The following is a 19618-nucleotide window of genomic DNA, read 5'->3' on the forward strand; positions in this document are numbered from 1 at the left end:
TAAGCAAGTAAATACTCATTTATTTTACACAGTAAAGTACAAAAACTTTGACAAAACCAACTGTGGTCAAATTCTGCAGCTGTCCTTGTAACAGTGTCCCTGTAGAAGTATATCTGTTACATTGGTCTTGGTGGATGTCCTCTGGTTGTCATTATAGTCCATATCTCCAGCTGAATAAAAGGGAGGAGGAGGAGGAGGAGGAGGAGATGTCCTACACACAAGTCCTGGCTGTGACTATGGTTGCATAGTCTCTGCAGGCACCAGATTCCCTGTCGTATCCAGCTGCATACACTTACAGGAACACGCCGACACCGGGCACTCTGTGTGATCCCTGCCAATCATAAGAAAAACAGTTACATTAATATATCATTTGGTCACCTTTACAGTGCTATTTTAAAAGAGCAGTATGGGAATCAGTTTTATTTTTTTTGTAGAATTATACTTACCTAGCTGTCCCTCGCCAGCTCTAACACTGAAAACCGAGCGATCAAACACTGTCGATCACTCAGTTCTCACAGCTCCGTGAGCAGAGAGAGCTAGTGATTGTCAGTCACTCACTCATTCATAAGCCTGAATAGAAAAGCCAGATTAGACTTTGCCAAAAAAAAAAAAAAAAAATCTAAAAAAGCCGGACCAGTTCTGGAAAAGCATTCTTTGGACGGATGAAACTAAGATTAATCTGAACCAGAATGACGAAGAAAAAAAAAAAAAAAAAAAAAGAAGGTGTGGAGGAGACTTGGAACAGCTCATGATCCAAAGCACACAACGTCATCTGTAAAACATGGTGGAGCTTGCAGTGATATAGCATGGGCATGCATGGCTTCCAGTGGCACTGGGTCATTGGGGTTTATTGATGTGACAGAAGCAGCCGGATGAATTCTGCAGTGTTTAGAGATATACTTGTGATCAAAGTAAGAGCGCTACCTTGTGCTAAAACAAAATACATCAATAACACAAAAATGCCAATACTGCCATGAACCAAAAAAAAAAAAAAAAAAAAAAAAAAAAAAAAAAAAAATCAATGCTATAAGTAAATGATAATCCATAAAAATTAAAGTTATGCTTGCCACTAACATCTTTTCCAGTAGTGTTTCAGGACAGCCATTATGAGAGAGCTCGGCTCCTCCCCTCTTTGGGAAACACTGCGCCAGCCCATACATTTCAGCTTCCCCCTGCCAGACCTCAGTAATTTGTGTTTCCTCCGGCGGGGAGACACTGCTAGGAACCTAGTCTGACAGTCAGGGAGGCTGTGGCTATGGAGTCCTATAGGAGAGGTCAGGGCGCTCCCAGGGACTGCAGTAGGTTACATACCTGACTGCAAAAGCACACCACCCCATCTTCTCCGGGTGTGGGCAGAAGATCCGGGGGCCCATTATCCTGTTCACAGGGAGGCAGCTAGGCTCTCCCCATACATGGATGTGACTGCAGTGGAACTCAGGCGGGCTGAGTGGCGTGAGACGTCACTTCCGGTGGGGGGCGGACACTTTCCCTTTGACCCACGACTTCCGGTTTCGGGTTGTGGTGCTGATAAACGGGCCATCCCTACCACATCAAAGGGAACTCCTGGGGTCTCCAGGGAGGACACTATGGAGGAACCAGACAATGCGACCTCAGGTTCCCAAGAGGAATCAGAGGGAGAAGACTGGGATGGGGAGTCCGGGAAACCCTCACGGTACAAACTCTCCCTGGAAGAGGTAGAGGACATCTTGGGGGATATTTTTACACCACGCTTGGAATTCAGGCAGACAAAAAAAACCCCTGAAACTCCATGACCAGATGTATGGAGGCATGGCATAACAGAAAAAGAAGGTTTTCCCAGTTCATGATGTCCTGGTTAAAACAATCAAAAAAGAGTGGCAGGATCCTGAGCGGAAACCTTTGTTCTCTAGAACTTTGAAAAGAAGGTTCCCCTTTTCAGACGATTCCTCGTGTGTCTGGAATAAATACCTCAAACCGGACGCCTCCTTCTCCCAGGTCTCCAGGCATATGGATCTGGCCTTTGAAGATATGGGAGCTTTAGCAGATACTATGGACAAAAGAATGGACTCCCTATTAAAGAAAAACTTGGGAATCAACCATAGGAAATCTGAAACCAGAAATGGCCGTCACGGTAGTGGCCTGTAACCTGGAACATTGGCTTTCCCAAATTCAGGCTCATATTGAAGCAGGAACTGCCAAGGAGACCATTTTATCATCTTTTCCTACTATTCTGCGAGGTGTGGCGTATATAGCGGATGCGGAAAAATTTACATGTAAAAAGTTCATGAAACTTCAAAACTGCAGTGCTGATTCAAAAAGTTTTCAAAATGAACCAAAATAAAGTGCCAAGTGCTAAGGAGATGATCCGTGGGATCCGTGCTCCCCTCTGTATGCCCCCTCACTCACCAGAAATCCAAGAGGGTGGCTGGGTTCTGTGGTTCCACGAGCTGAGATCGATATATCGCAATTTCCGTTTGTTTAAATAATGAACAATATCCACTCACATGTTAAAACATTGCAAACAGCGTTAAAAACCCAGAAATGGAAGTAGCTATCGACTTGCGTCTCACCAGCCAGAAATTGCACCACCACCTGCTATATCGCTCTCTTTGCCATTCATCCCTGATGATTTGCTGAGAACAAGGCATGGCACAGTTGGAGAAACAGTGCATGGCCTACAGAGCTCAGCCGTCCTCTGCTTAAGAGTCTATGATTTCTGGTGGGAAGCCCTGGACTCTTGAACACCACACGCTGCAGCGAGAGACACAGCTTGTGGAACCACAGAACCCAGCCACCCTCCTGAGCACTTGTGACTTCTGTTATGGGAGTCCTGGATTTCTGGTGAGTGAGGGGGCATACATAGGCGAGCACGGATCATCTCTTTAGCACTTTATTTTGCACATATTGAAAACTTTTTGAAGCAGCACTGCAGAGTTTTGAAGTTTAATGAACTTTATACATGTACTTTTTTAATGGATCATTTACTTACATCATTGATTTTTTTATGGTTAATGGCACTATTGGCATTTATTTTTTGTTATTAATGTATTAGTAAAGGTAGCGCTCTTACTTTGATCACATATTTAAAGGCACATGCATTTTAAGAGCAGCAACCCTTATTATCTATTCTTATTCCTTTAGAAATATACTCTTAGCCTAAATTCAGCCAAATGCAGCAAAGTTGATTGGACGGCACTTCACACTACAGATGGACAATGATCCCAAAACACACTGCAAAAGCAACCCAGAAGCTTTTGAAGGAAAAGAAGTGGAATATTCTGCAATGGCTGAGTCAATCACCTAATACCAACCCAACTGAGCATTTCACTTGCTAAAGGCAAAACTAAAGGCAGAAAAACCCACAAAGAACAACTGAAGACAGCTGCAGTTAGAGCCTGGCAAAGCATCAGGAAGGAGGAAACCCAGTCTTTGGTAATGTCCATGGGTTACAGACTTCAGGCAGTCATTGCAAGTAAAGGATTCTCAACAAAATATTAAAAATGAACATTTTATTTAGGATTATATTCATTTTTCCAATTACATTTGAGCCCCTGAAAATGGGGGGACGGTGTATAAAAATGGTTGCAGTTCCTAAAATTTGTACTTGATATTTATGTTCAACCCATTGAGTTAAAGCTGAAAGTCTGCACTTGAAATTCATTTGGATTGTTTCGTTTAATATTATTCTAGTGGCATACAGACCCAAAAGTATAAAAATTGTGCCTGTGCCCAAATATACAGTATCTCACAAAAGTGAGTACACCTCACCTCACATTTTTGTAAATATTTTATTATATCTTTTCATGGGACAATTACACTTTGCTACAATGTAAAGTAGTGAGTGTACAGCTTGTATAACAGTGTAAATTTGCTGGCCCCTCAAAATAACCCAACACACAGCCATTAATGTCTAAACCGCCGGCAACAAAAGTGAGTACACCCCTAAGTGAAAATGTCCAAATTGGGCCCAATTTGCCATTTTCCCTCCCCAGTGTCATGTGACTCGTTAGTGTTACAAGGTCTCAGGTGTGAATGAAGAGCAGGGGTGTTAAATTTGGTGTTATCGCTCTCACTCTCTCATACTGGTCACTGGAAGTTTAACATGGCACCTCATGGCAAAGAACTCTGAGAATCTGAAAAAAAGAATTGTTGCTCTATATAAAGATGGCCTAGGCTATAAGAAGATTGCCAAGACCCTGAAACTGAGCTGAAGCACGGTGGCCAAGACCATACAGCGGGTTAACAGGACAGGTTCCACTCAGAACAGGCCTCGCCATGGTCAACCAAAGAAGTTGAGTGCACGTGCTCAGCATCATATCCAGAGGTTGTCTTTGGGAAATAGAAGTATGAATGCTGCCAGCATTGCTGCAGAGGTTGAAGGGGTGGGGAGTCAGCCTGTCAGTGCTCAGACCATACGCCGCACACTGCATCAAATTGGTCTGCATGGCCCAAAAGGAAGCCTCTTCTAAACATGATGCACAAGAAAGCCCGTAAACAGTTTGCAGAAGACAAGCAGACTAAGGACATGGACTACTGGAACCATGTCCTGTGGTCTGATGAGACCAAGATTACTATTATTATACGAGATTTATATAGTGCCAACAGTTTACGCAGCGCTTTACAATGTATAGGGGGGACAACACAATTACAGTACAGTTCAATACAAAAAGGTACAGGAGGGCCTAGCTCGTAGAGCTTACATTCTAAAGGGAGGGGGTGGTGGTACAAAAGGTAATAGCTGCAAAGAATGATTTGATGGGGGTGGCTCAGGGACAGCTGTGTGGGATAGGCTTCCCTGAATGAATGAGTTTTCAGGGATCTCCTAAAAGGTGAACAGGGTAGGGGCTGATCGGACATTTTGGGGCAGGGAATTCCAGAGGATGGGAGAGGCTCTGGAGAAGTCCTGAAGGCGAGCATAGGAGGAGGTAACAAGGGAGCTAGAGAGAAGGAGGTCCTGGGAGGAGCGGAGGGGGCAGATGAGGTTGGTGATGTAGATGGGGGCGATGTTGTGAATGGCCTTGTATGTTGTGGTTAGCATTTTGAATTTTACACGGTGGGGTAGGGGAAGCCAGTGAAGGGATTGGCAGAGAGGAGCAGCAGTCACGGATCGATTAGTGGAGGTGTATTAGTCTAGCAGCAGCAGAATTCATAATAGACTGAAGGGGGATTAGCCTGTGTAAGGGTTGGCCATTAAGGGGAGAGTTGCGGTAGTCGAGGTGGGAAATAATCAAGGAGTGAATAAGTTGCTTTGTGGTGTCATTAGTCAGGAAGGGTCGAATCCTGGAGATGTTGCAGAGGTTAAGGTGGCAGGATTTAGCCAGTGATTGGATATGGGGGCTGAAGGAGAGGTCAGAGTCAAGGATTACACCCAGGACTCTGGCATGTGTGGAGGGAACAATGGTTGTGTTGTTGATATTAATGGTGAAGTCACAGGAGGGGGACCGTGAAGGAGGAAATATAACAAGCTCAGTTTTTGAAAGATAAAGTTTGAGGAAGTGGTGTGACATCCATACCGATATGTCATTCAGCAAGTTTGAGATCCATGAGGAGATCGAGGGGGTGAGTTGAGGAGTGGAGAGATAGATCTGTGTGTCATCGGCATAGAGGTGGTATTGGAAACCATGGGAGGTTATCAACTGGCCCAGGGAAGAGGTATAGAGTGAGAATAGGAGAGGCCCAAGGACGGAGCCTTGGGGTACCCCAACAGAAAGAGGAAGAGGAGCAGAGGAGATGGAGTTGTGACACTGAAAGTGCGCTGAGACAGGTAGGAGGAGAACCAGGATAATGCAGAATCACGGAGGCCAAGGGAGTGTAATTTGCTGGGGAGCAGGTGGTCAACTGTGTCAAAGGCAGCAGAGAGGTCTAAAAGTATGAGTATGGAGTAGTGGCCATTGGTTTTGGCAGTTAGTAGGTCATTGGTGAGTTTTAGTAGGGCAGTTTCAGTAGAATGTTGTAGGCGGAAGCCAGACTGTAGGGGGTCGAGAAGGTTGTTGTCCGTGAGGTAGCGACTCATTTGGTCATGAACAAGGCGTTCAATGAGCTTGGAGGCAAAACGGGAGCAGGGAGATAGGTCTTAAGTTATTCAAACAGGTGGGGTCTAGTGAGGGTTTTTTTGAGTATGGGGGTAAAAATAAATAAGATAAAACTTATTTGGTTCAGATGGTGTCAAGCGTGTGGCAGGAACCAGGTGAGGAGTACAAAGACAAGTGTGTCTTGCCTACAGTCAAGCGTGGTGGTGGGAGTGTCATGGTCTAGGGCTGCATGAGTGCTGCCACCATTGGGGAGCTACAGTTCATTGAGGGAACCATGAATGCCAACATGTACTTTGACATACTGAAGCAGAGCATGATCCCCTCCCTTGGCCACAGGGCAGTATTCCAACATGATAACGACCCCAAACACACCGCCAAGACGACCATTGCCTTGCTAAAGAAGCTGAGGGTAAAGGTGATGGACTGGCCAAGCATGTCTCCAGACCTAAACCCTATTGAGCATCTGTGGGGCATCCTCAAATGAAAGGTGATGGAGCACAATGTCTCCAACATCCAGCTCAGTGATGTCGTCATGGAGGAGGGGAAGAGGACTCCAGTGCCAACCTGTGAAGCTCTGGTGAACTCCATACCCAAGAGGGCTAAGGCAGTGCTGGAAAATAATGGTGGCCACACACAATATTGACACTTTGAGCCCAATTTGGACATTTTCACTTAGGGGTGTACTCACTTTTATTGCCAGCGGTTTAGACATTAATGGCTGTGTGTTGAGTAATTTTGAGGGGACAGCAAATTTACACTGTTATACAAGCTGTACACTCACTACTTTACATTGTAGCCAAGTGTCATTTCTTCAGTGTTGTCACATGAAAAGATATAATATTTACAAAAATGTGAGGGGTGTACTCACTTTTGTGAGATACTGCATATGGACCTAACATTATAATATAAATATATATATTATATTTATATTTACACACAGCCTTAAAAAAATATTCATACCCCTTGCAATTTGCCACATTTTGTCATGTTACAACCAAAAACATAAATGTATTTTATTGGGATTTTATTTATTTGATAAACCAACACAAAGTGGCACATAATTGTGAAGTGGAAGGAAAATGATAAATGGTTTTCAATTTTTTTTTACAAATAAATATGTGAAAAGTGTGGGGTACATTTGTATTCAGCCCCCCCTGAGTCAATACTTTGTAGAACCGCCTTTCACTGCAATTACAGCTGCAAGTCTTTTTGGGGATGTCTCTAGAGACATTTTTACACCTGGAACAGCTCACAGTCTTATTTCTGAACAATGGTTTTAAAAAAAAAAAAAAAAAAAAAAAAAAAAAAGATATTCAGTGCAGAGCTTGTTATATATAAGACAAGCTCTGCACTGAATCTAGGCCATGGACCCTCGCCCGCCCAGGTCCCACATTCTCACCTGAACCAGCTCATCATGTGGCCAGCGTGGCCGCCATGCCGACAGTTGTGACACCAGGTGAACCAATTATTGAACTGCGCAACTTTCTTCTCCTTGCTGAGGTCTACCTTCTCATCAGACTTTGACACTCCTAGACAGAAAACACATCCGTTAAGTAGAGCTGAACTCCGGTGAAACAGCTAAATGCACAAACATAAAAAGAACACACACGTTATGCGAGATACACAGCACAGCCCTGTCTGGCAGGGAAGGAGACCTTCATCTCTGTGCAGTCAACCAACACGGGTCATGACAAATCCTCAGTCTGTGACTGGACAGCGCAAAGAGAAAACAGCAGACTGATAAGCTTATCTCTACCATTCTGCTCTCTCCTCCTATCACCACACACCCTGTTAGCGCCTGAGATTTTCAGCACAAATGATTGGCTCCTTGTGCCGTTTCTACCTCTCCTAATCTAAGCTCTGCTGTACAGGTACTACAAGCTTTGATAACAAGTCAAATTTAAGACCTCACACTGCTTACATTAAAGAATATGTAAACTCAGCACTTCATTGTACTGTACAGCAGAAGCTCCATTCTCCGTACAATGACGTATTTATTCATACCAATATCCACATCATACAGCTCCTCTGTGTGGTGTACAGTCTTGGATAATGAGAAAACTATTAGACCCCCGCGCTTATGGTGAAAATGAAAAACGAGGAGCTGCAGACTCCATCAATAAATTCACCCTAAGGTAAATCTAGAAGAAATGTGAAAAAGAGGGGATAGGTATGGCGCTGCTCTTATCAAGAGGTGACCTACAGCCTCTAAATACTTGAGGGGTGTGTGTCACGGGTGCATTTAGTGCAAAAAGTGACAATAAAAGTGCAGAAAATAAATATTTGTATATTCACAAAAAAATCCTACTAATCCAACCGCTTATATATATTGTTATGTTCAAATGAAAATAAAACAAAAACACAATCCTGTGCAAAACCTGCAATTCAAAGTGACATTTCTGTGCAAAAAAAATCCAACATATATGACTGGTGTATATTGTTGCTGTGAAACTGGGTTCAGAAATATATATATATATATATATATATATATATATACACACACCGTCTTTAAACCCTGGTGTATAAAAAAAAGTCCAATAAAGTGACAATGTGCTCTGGGCGGGACTATACACCGTCATTGCATCACTTCCAGTTTCGAGCCGTGGAGCGCAGATTGCTCCGCTTTTCTGTTTTTAACCACTTGACAACTGGGCACTTAAACCCCCTTCCTAACCAGACCAATTTTCAGCTTTTGGTGCTCTAACATTTTGAATGACAATTACTCAGTCATGCAACACTGTATCTATATGAAATTTTTGTCCTTTTTTTCACACAAATAGAGCTTTCTTATGGTGGTATTTAATCACCGCTGGGTTCTTTATTTTTTGCGCTATAAAAGAAAAAAGACCGAAAAATCTGTAAAAAAAATACATTTTTCTTCATTTCTGTTATAAAATTTTGCAAATTATTAATTTTTTACTTCATATATTTTGGCCAAAATTTATACCGCTACATATCTTTGGTAAAAATAACCCAAATCGGTGGATATTATTTGGTCTTTGTGAAAGTTATAGAGTCCAAAAGCTATGGTGCGAATATCTGAAAATTGATCACACCTGAAGTACTGACGGCCTATCTAATTTCTTGAGACCCTAACATGCCAGAAAAGTACAAATACCCCCAAATGACCCCTTTTTGGAAAGAAGACATTCCAAGGTATTTAGAAAGATGCATGGTGAGTTTTTTGAAGTTGTCATTTTTTCCCACAATTCTTTGCAAAATCAAGTTTTTTTTCTTACTTTTTTTTTTCACAAAATTGTCATATTAGCAGGTTATTTCTCACACACCGCATATGCATACCACAAATTACACCCCAAACATTTTTCTATTACTCCCGAGTACGGCGATACCACATGTGTGAGACTTTTACCCAGCGTGGCCACATACAGAGGCCCAACATGCAGGGGAGCACCTTCAGGCTTTCTGGAGTGCCCAGGCCAATTCTGACATTTCTCTCCTACATGTAAAAATCATCATTTATTAGCTAGAAAATTACATAGATCCCCAAAACATTATATATGTTTTTTAGCAAAGACCCTAGAGAATACAATGGCGGTCGTTGCAACTTTTTATCTCGCACGGTATTTGCGCAGCAATTTTTTTAACGCGTTTTTTTTGGAAAAAAAACAGTTTTGTGCTTTACAAAAACCAAAACAGTAAAGTTAGCCCAATGTTTTTGCATAATGTGAAAGATGAAGTTACGCCAAGTAAATAGATACCCAACATGTCACCTTTCAAAACTGCACGCGCTTGTGGAATGGCGCCAAACTTTGCTACTCAAAAATCCCCATAGGCGACGCTTAAAATTTTTTTACTGGTTACATGTTTTGAGTTACAGAGGAGGTCTAGGGCCAAAATTATTGCTCTCGCTCTACCGATCGCAGCGATACCTCACATGTGTGGTTTGAACACCGTTTTCATATGTGGGCGGGACTTACGTATGCGTTCGCTTCTGCATGCGAGCACACAGGGACAGGGGCGCTTTAAAATTTTTTTTTTTTTTTTTTTATTGTTCATTTTACTTTATTTATTTTAGTTTGATGCTTTTTTCCCCAAAAAAATTTTTTTGACCACTTTTATTCCTATTACAGGGAATGTAAACATCCCTTGTAATAGGAATATGGCATGACAGGTCCTCTTTACAGCGAGATATGGGGTCAATAAGACCCCACATCTCACCTCTAGGCTGGGAAGCCTGAAATTAAAAAAAAAAAAAAAAAAACAATCCTGGCTTCGATCGTAGCGGTGAGTCGGTAGAAGCACCGGAGGGCGGCGGGAGGCGGGGACATCCCCTCTCGCCTCCCGTAAGAACGATCAAGCAGTAGAACAGCTGCTATGATCATTCTTATGGTGTAGGGAATCGCCGGCTGAAAAAGCTGATATCTGAATGATGCCTGTAGCTGCAGGCATCATTCAGATATCACCGCACAAAGTCAAGGACGTTGTATGACGGCCGGTGGGTGGGAAGTGGTTAAAACGCATTATTTTTTTTTAACACAAAGTTATCCATTTATACAATATTTCTACCACATAACATGTACATACCAAAAATTACACCCCAAAATAGATTCTCCTACTCCTCCTGAGTACGGCGATACCACATGTGTGAGACTTCTACAGCCTGGCCACATAGAGAGGCCGGGTACAGCCGAGTATGGCTCAGTATGGCGGGGTATTGCAGAGTATGGCGGGGTATTGCAGAGTATGGCGGGGTATTGCAGAGTATGGCGGGGTATTGCAGAGTATGGCGGGGTATTGCAGAGTATGGCGGGGTATTGCAGAGTATGGCGGGGTATTGCAGAGTATGGCGGGGTATTGCAGAGTATGGGGGGTATTGCAGAGTATCGCTGAGTATGACTGGGTATCACCAAGTATTGCAGAGTATTGCGGGGTATTGCAGTGTACTGCGGGGTATGGCAGAGTACTGTTGGGTATTGCAGAGTACTGTTGGGTATTGCAGAGTACTGTTGGGTATGGCAGAGTACTGTTGGGTATGGCAGAGTACTGCGGGGTATTGCAGAGTATTGCGGGGTATTGCAGAGTACTGCGGGGCATTGCAGAGTACTGCGGGGCATTGCAGAGTACTGCGGGGCATTGCAGAGTACTGCGGGGCATTGCAGAGTACTGCGGGGCATTGCAGAGTACTGCGGGGCATTGCAGAGTACTGCGGGGCATTGCAGAGTAATGTGGGGCATTGCAGAGTAGTGCACAGCATTGCAGAGTAATGTGGGGGTATTGCAGAGTAATGTGGGGCATTGCAGAGTAGTGCACAGCATTGCAGAGTAATGTGGGGCATTGCAGAGTATTGCACAGCATTGCAGAGCGTTAGGGATGGCTGAGCATGGATGGATGGATGGCTGGATGTCTCTGTGCAGGGCTGTGGGCACTACACATCCAGCCCACAGCGCTGCAGCCATCCATCCATCTCCCTCTCCACTCACAGTGTACCGATCAGTACACAGGAGGGGAGGAGAGGAACCGGCGTCATCAGATGACGCCGGTCTGTTTACATGTGATCGCGCCGTCATTTGACGGCGCGATCACATGGTAAACGGCCGCGATCAGTGGCCATTTACCGGGACCCGGCGGTCATGGATGTGTTCGGATGCGCGCCCCAGCGGGCGCGCGAGAGGGGAATTCTGGGAGGACGTCATAGTACGTCCTCCCAGAGTTATCCAACCGCCCTGCAGCCGTCATTCGGCTATGGGCCGGTTGGTAAGTGGTTAAACACTGTTTTCGCTTTTAATGATTGTTATTAAAATGTGAGTACCCATCAGTATTATTAATAAATTTTTGGATATTTGTACGGTATCACACTATGGAGTCTCTTTCCTCTCTACATATGGGCAACATCTAAGCGGTTAACAGTGAGGAGACCACTTACATCGCAGACAAGGAGACACTTTGAGAACACAGGACAGGAAGTTTCCTCCCACTCCACAGTGGCTCATACTGTGAAGGTGAAATACCTTCTTGTGGGGTGAATAATAGCAGTGAGTGCGTTTCTTATGGGGCACTGTTTTCCAAGAAGCACAGAACAATTTGAAGGAGCACATTGTCACTTTATTGGACTTTTTTTTTTTTTTTTTTTTTTTTTAATATACCAGGGTTTAAGGACGGTATATGCATATTTCTGAACCCAGCTTCACAGCAACAATATACACCAGTCATATATATATGTTCCATTTTTTTGCACAGAAATGTCACTTTGAATTGCAGGTTTTGCACAGGATTGTGTTCATTTTATTTTATTTTTAACATAACAATATGCATTATATATAAGCGGTTAGGAAGTTTACACAGTAGGATTTTTTGTGGATTTTTGTGAATATAAAAATATTTATTTTCTGCACTTTTATTGTAACTTTGTATTAAATGCACCCATGACACACACCCCTCAAGTATTTAGAGGTTGCAGGTCACCTCTTAATAAGAGCAGTGCCATACCTATCCCCTCTTTTTCACAGTACAGTCTTGGTTGGTCACACAGACAGCTGGGTGCTCACACACAGGTCCACTTTCAGGAGAGCTGTCTAACTGGCATCATTTTGAAGCCTAATGTCAGCTTAAAACCAGCACTACAGCCAATAACAGGAATGTCCCAATACAGGATCTCTTAGTGACAAGTATCAGTACAGGAAATGCTGGATGTAGAAGAGAATGACAGATCCTCACCTGGGCTGCTGGACACTGGATTCCCCATGTTTATAAGGCACAAAGCACAGCGGGGGAGAGGCTTGCGGCACCCGGGGCAGCTGGTGAACTTGGATTTGGTGGGTGACCCGCTGACTCCGTACTGGCTGAGCCCTCGGCCCTGGTGGGGGACTGAGGAGCAGCTGTAAGAGATGGACTTCCCGCAGAAGTTACAGCTCACAAATACCTGAAAGGTTAGATCAAATACAGACACAAAGATGATTAGTGGGAAACTATAGATATTTTGGGTTCATTTTAATTCAATGTTCATATGTTTTTCTATCTGGAGTTTTAGGCCCCATTCACACTTGTTCGACTTGGGACTGAAAACTCGGACGACAAGTCGTACCCCAATGATTTGCAATGAGTACCGTTCATATCTGTGTGACTTCAAAAGTAGTCCCTGCACTACTCTGGTCCGACTGATGCGACTTGAGGGCCATAAACCTCAAGATTACACAGGCACTGCTTCAAGGCATGACTTTCAGGTCACACAAGTGTGAATGGGGCCTTATATTCAAACCAGAGTCGTGTCTTCTCTGTGCGCCACTTTTAGGAAAAGCCTTGTGCCAGAGGCAAGACGGTTTATGGCTGGTGTTTAAATTCAGTTTATAAGAAGCTGAACTGGGTATGGGGCATGAAAGACTGACAGGTGCAACGGGGTTTAGGGCTCCTTTACACTTGCTTCAAAAATATAGCATTGGATTAACTTTTCTTGAAAGCTCAATGAATGGCAATCAAATGCCCTAAATAAAATGGTAAGCTTACAGTCTTCTTCACACATTGTGTTTGCTTTGCTTCAAAAATTATAGCCCATGTCGCTTTCTTGGTGTTTCAAAAAGTCTCCAAAGCCTCCATAGAAGTCTATGACAAAGCTTGCTTACCGCAAATACAGCTTTTAAATGGCTTTTATTCAGCATTAGCTTCGCTTCGTTTGGAGGTAATGCAGGTATGAGATATCCCAGGATGCACTGGGAAATCAACAAGTAAACCAGAAAGACTTCATCGGCAGTCACTTCTGGGTTCATGTGTATATATTCTGGAAGTGTCTGGATCTGGTGTGCAGCGTGGGAACGCTATAGCAGAAGGTGAGCGCGACTGGACAGTGAGGACTAAGTGGCAGCGGATCAGTAGAGCTGGGGGACTGGAGCAGGAGAAACTAGCAGATATCACATGTGGTGAGCAGCATGTGATTAATATAGCAGGAGGTGAGTGGGGACTGGAGAGAGGAGGATCAGACAACTGGGGGATCAGCAGAGCTGGGGGTAACTACTGAGCAGGGCATCAGCAAAGCTCGGGGGGGGGGGGGGGGTAACTACTAAGCGGGGCATTAGCAGAGCTGGGGGGGGCAACTGCTGAGCATACTAAAAAGCTGGGCATCTGCTAAACAAGGGTACTAATAAGCTGAGTATCTGCTGAACAGGGATTCTACTAGGCCCCTTTAATACAAAACAGAAAATTAACACACAGGGCATTTGCTTCTTTAACTGCTTCCGGATCGCCCGCCGCTCATATACTACGGCAGGGTGGCCCGGCTGCACGAAACAATGGACCTGTACGTTCGATTCTTTTGGGTCTGGGGCGGGCGTGCGTTTATAGCGCAGAAAATAAAAACCGCAGAGGTGATCAAATACCACCGAAAGAAAGCTCTATTTGTGAGAATTAAAAAAAATAAAAAAAAAAGGACATAAATTTTATTTGGGTACAGTGTCACATGACCGCGTCAGTTAAAGCAACGCAGTGCCATATCGCACAAAATGCTCTGGTCATGAAGGTGGTGAAACCTTCCAGGGCTGAAGTGGTAAAGGTTCAAAAAAGCATCACAGAAGCAGCAAAAACACATCATAAAAGCATGTTAAAGCGATAGGAGCTTTAAAGCGGAGTTCCTTCGTTTTTTTTTTTAAAGTCAGCAGCTACAATTACTGCAGCTGCTGACTTTTAAAATATGGACACTTACCTGTCCAGGGCGCCCGCGTTGTCGGCACCCAAAGCCAATCTATCCCTCGGCTGTCGGGTGCTGCAGCCGCTATCCTCAGTAAGGGAATCAGGAAGTGAAGCCTTTCGGCTTCACTTCCTGGTTCCATACTGCGCATGCACGACTTGCGCTATCCCACTGGTCCCTGCTGTTATCTAGGACCCGTGTGTCTCCCAGAATACAGCGGGGGGAGGGGGGGGGGGTAGGAAGTGGCGTAGATAACCATGGGTGGCGTGGGTATCTATGCCCGGCAGTGGGAGCAAAATACCTATATTAGACAGGTATCTGCTCCCCCCTGAAAAGGTGCCAAATGTGACACCAGAGGGGGGGAGGAACCGGAAAAGCGGAAGTTCCACTTTGGGTGGAACTCCGCATTAAAATTTGTTAAAATTAAAGCATAGACTCAACAAGCACTTTTTGCGGTCTAAACATCATGACTGTCTGCAGTGTGAGAAAAAAAACAAGAGTTTTACTTTACATAGCCTTTCAGCATTTCGATTGAAAACAAGAAATGACAGATGAGCCAAACCCATAAGTGTTCAGAATTGTCATAAGACAGAGCAGTCAACAATAAAAAAAACTCCAACGCATTTCAAGATTTTTCTGATGAAGGAGGACTTTTGCAGCTCGTAACGCATAAGGCCCTGTGTGAATGGGGAGCAGACAGCTAGACCCATAAATGAAATGAATAAATGCTCCATGGCACCAGCATGCTTCCTTTGTAATGTTCATCACGTAACACTGGTATTTTCTTTTGGCATTTATGTAGAAGCTACACTGGGCATCTGAATGGGTATAACCATGACGTCTGAGCAGCTGTAGTGTCCCACTAGAACATCTTCCCCTTTGCAGACAGCCTCACCTGTGCTAAAGGCTTGGAGCTGGGATCCAGTTTGCTGCGATGGATGTCAAACTCCGCTCTCTTATGCCAAAACCTCCAGGCGTCTAGAAGGTTCCTGTAGCTTTCTATCCAGTACTGCACTCTCTCGTCTTTCAGCACCTCAGGAGAACCCTGAACAAGATAAAGACAAATGTGCTATTGTGTAAAGAAAACCTTAGACCAGACTGCCTCCATCATGGTGATGTCTAATAATATATTATATACAGATTTGTCCAACATCTTGTTCAGGAGAAAGGACTTTAAGAAGCATAGCTGTGAATGTCATTATTGACAGTTCTTTGTAGTTCCAAGTAAGAGACAATAGTACAATTAAAGCTCCAGCTATAAGCTGTAAAGGATGTGATGGCAAGCATTGCTTCTTCTAAATAATTAACAGTCTCTTTAAAAGGTGGCCTGTGCAATACAATGTGACATCTACTCCCCCCATATGAAAAAAAAATAAAATTAAAACTAAAAATTAAATTAGATGGGGGGGGGAAGCATGAAATCTCAGGTCCCAGTCACTATCTGTAGGTGCTAAAGCCATCACCAGTGCTTCCAGGATGCAGTAAGAAGCTGCAATCTGAGGCAAAAATCTTTTCCTTTTTTTCTTCTAATATTTAATTTTTTAGCTTTAAATGTAGGAATTCTATTGTTCTATAAATGCACTATATACATTTTTGTTTTGATTTTTTTCAACAAACCTAATTAGTTTTGTAAGCTTGCAGTCCTAAAATCATCATCTTAATACATCCTGCAGTTATGTTGTGTGGAGGAAGGAATCCATAGAAATATATTTAGGCCTCGTTCACACCTGAGCGACACTAAGGGCCCTTTCACACTGGTGCGGCGTCAGCGGTAAAACGCCGCTATTGTAAGCGGCGCTTTACCGTCGGTATTCGGCCGCTAGCAGGGCAGTTTTACCCCCCACTAGCGGCCGAGAAAGGGTTGAAAAACCACCGCAAAGCGCCTCTGTAGAGGCGCTTTGCCGGTGGTATAGCCGCGCTGTCCCATTGATTTCAATGGGCAGGAGCGGTGAAGGAGCGGTATACACTCCGCTCCTTCACCACTCCGAAGATGCTGCTAGCAGGACTTTTTTTCCCGTCCTGCTAGCGCACCGCTCCAGTGAGAAAGCCCTCAGGGCTTTCACACTGGAGAGACAGCAGCGGCTGTTTCGGGTCAGTTTGCAGGCGCTATTATTAGCGCAATAGTGCCTGCAAACCGCCCCAGTGTGAAAAGGCCCTAAGTATTGCTTTTTTTTTGCATGGTTTTGTGGTGTGTTTTTGAGGCGGCAACATTCATTCTGAATGGACCTCCTTCCGCTCCAAAAACGCGCCAAAGCTGCTCGTGTACCAAATTTTGTCACTGAGCCAGGCATGCTTGGTGTTTTGCTGCAATTTTCATGCATTTTGTCGAATGACAATAGGGGCAAATCGCACCACATTTGGGGTGCCATTTAAAGATAAGGGCATCGCAATTGCGTCTTGTTGCGATTCTGGAATTGCACAATGCTGCCTGCGATTCTAATACGCTCAGGTGTGAACAGGGCCTTGGATGTGCTTGCTCACCGCTCACTATTGTAGTAGGCTGAGGGTTGTGAGCATCAGCTCACTTAAAAAAGAAAGGACTTAAGAAAGGACTGCAATCCAACTCCACCCATAATCCCAAATACCTAGCAGAGTTAAGAGTTGGAGTGATAAGTGTACCTGGAGCAGCCAATTCTTGCAGGGACTCACCTGTAACATACAGTAACTGGCAGTCTGTGCGTCACCCGTTCTATCAACATAACTTTCCATCAAGTCCACTCCATCCTTTGTTAATCCCGTCAGTACAATTCCTTCCAGGTTTCCCTCATCCTTCATATCCTGAGTCAGCTTGTCAACGTATTTCATTAACTGTAATTTACAAAGAAAGAAAAAAAAAAAAAAAAAAAGGGGGATTTAGAGCGGGTACTAAGGGGTATGTTTGCGTTTGAATTTTAACATTGTTCAAATTTGCACTTGTCTTTAGTACTGCAAAGCCCGAACCCTGACATAACCAAATTAAGAGATTTTCGACCAAAACTTTAAGCCCAACCCTAGGAAATAATTTTTTATTGTTACAATTGTTCTCCGGGATCAGTTTTGTGCTGCAGTACCCCTTTTGGGCCACAATATGTAGTCAGTAGTTGAATGACACCATATTATGAATGCAAGGTGTCATGGTCCTGCCCTCTGTAAACAAAGGACTCCAAAATGATACGCCCTCAGTGTACTGGTGCAGAGAATGGTGCTGACTCCGTAAAGACCACCCAGCTAGGAGAAGAGGCAAGAAGGAAAACACAGAGTAGTCATGTGACAGGCTTAAGCAGACTTTCGTTAATCCGAGTGGACGTCATAGGAAGTCCTCCTAGGGCTGCGCTGTGATTGGTCACCAGCTGTGTCCGCCAGGCACAGCTGATGACTGATCAGTGTACCGGCCCTTTGTTAGTACCATGTGATCGCTGTGACCAATCACAACAGGTCACATGACAATTGTAAATAATGAATGGCTTCCTTTCATGCCATTCGATGTGTACAATTGTGTTGCTACCCTGTTTCCCCGAAAATAAGACCTAGCGTGATTGTCGGTGATGGCTGCAATATAAGCACTACCTCCCAAATAAGCCCTAGTTAACCACTTAAGGACCAGCCTCGTTTTAGATTTTAGGTGTTTACATGTTTAAAACAGGTTTTTTTGCTAGAAAATTACTTAGAACCCCCAAACATTATATATGTTTTTTTTCTAACACTCTAGAGAATAAAATGGCGGTCGTTGCAATACTTTTTTTGCACCATATTTGTGCAGCGGTCTTATAAGCGCACTTTTTTTGGAATAAATTCACTTTTTTTTAAATTTAAAAAAAAAAAAAAATAAGACAACAGTAAAGTTAGCCCAATTTTTTTTTTATATCGTGAAATATAAATTTTATGCCAAGTAAATTGATACCCAACATGTCACGTTTCAAAAATTGCGCCCGCTCGTGGAATGGCGTCAAACTTTTAGCCTCAAAAATCTCCATAGGCGACGTTTAAAAAAATTCTACAGGTTGCATGTTTTGCGTTACAGAGGATGTCTAGGGCTAGAATTATTACTCTTGCTCTACTGGTCGTGGCAATACCGCTCATGTGTGGTTTGACCACCGGTTTCATATGCGGGCGCTACTCAGGTATGCGTTCGCTTCTGCGCATGAGCTCGTTGGGACGGGGGGGTGTTTAAAATTTTTTTTTTTTTTTATTGATTTTACATTAATTTTATTTATTTCTACACTGTTTAAAAAAAAAAAAAAAAAAAGGGTGTCACTTTTAATGTAAACATCCTTTGTAATAGAAAAAAAGCATGACAGGACCTCTTAAATATGAGATCTGGGGTCAAAAAGACTTCAGATCTCATATTTACACTAAAATGCAATTAAAAAAAAAGTCTTTTAAAAAAAAAAAATATATGACATTGAAAAAAAAATATGCCTTTAAGAGGCGTGGGCGGAAGTGACGTTTTGACATCGCCTTCACCCAGCAGTGTCATAGAGACGAGTGGGCGCCATCTTAGCCTCACTCGTCTCCAGGCACAGCACAGAGAAGGACACGATCGCCTCCGACGGCTCCGGTAAGCGGCGGAGGGCACCGGATCGCGGCGGGAGGCCCCCCTCCCGCCACCGATAAAAGTGATCTCGTGGCGAATCCGCTGCAGGGACCACTTTTATCAGAAAGCCGGCGGCCAGACGAAAAACGGGGATACCGGGGTTATGGCAGCTAGCTGCTGCCGTAACAACGATATCCCCCTTCAAAGTTTGGACGTACATCGGCGTGCGGTGGTCCGGAAGTGGTTAAAGCCCTTGTAGGGCTTATATTGCAGCCATTACTGACAATCACGCTAGGTCTCATTTTCGGGGAAACAGGGTAGCCGAGTGGTCACAGTGATCACATACAGACAGGGCCAATCACAGCCCATCTATACCATGTGATTAGCTGTGGCAAAATTACAGACAATAACAAAAACACACTGAATGAATCAGTTTCATTCAGTACAAATTCACTGGTA

The 19618-nt window shown here is 43.8% G+C and overlaps 1 protein-coding gene across 1 annotated transcript in view; it reads right to left on the reverse strand.

Moving 5' to 3' along the window:
• Window positions 1-19618, reverse strand: part of MIOS (meiosis regulator for oocyte development) — a 43921-nt gene continuing 24303 nt past the window's right edge. The window contains 5 exon segments of the mRNA XM_073629553.1: window positions 1-331; window positions 7411-7540; window positions 12687-12891; window positions 15542-15691; window positions 17296-17454. Coding sequence (XP_073485654.1) covers window positions 235-331; window positions 7411-7540; window positions 12687-12891; window positions 15542-15691; window positions 17296-17454 — 741 coding nt within the window. The 3' untranslated portion in view covers window positions 1-234.

Source organism: Aquarana catesbeiana, linkage group LG05 (genome assembly GCF_042186555.1).
Source record: "Aquarana catesbeiana isolate 2022-GZ linkage group LG05, ASM4218655v1, whole genome shotgun sequence".
In the NCBI taxonomy this organism is placed as follows: Eukaryota; Metazoa; Chordata; class Amphibia; order Anura; family Ranidae; genus Aquarana; species Aquarana catesbeiana.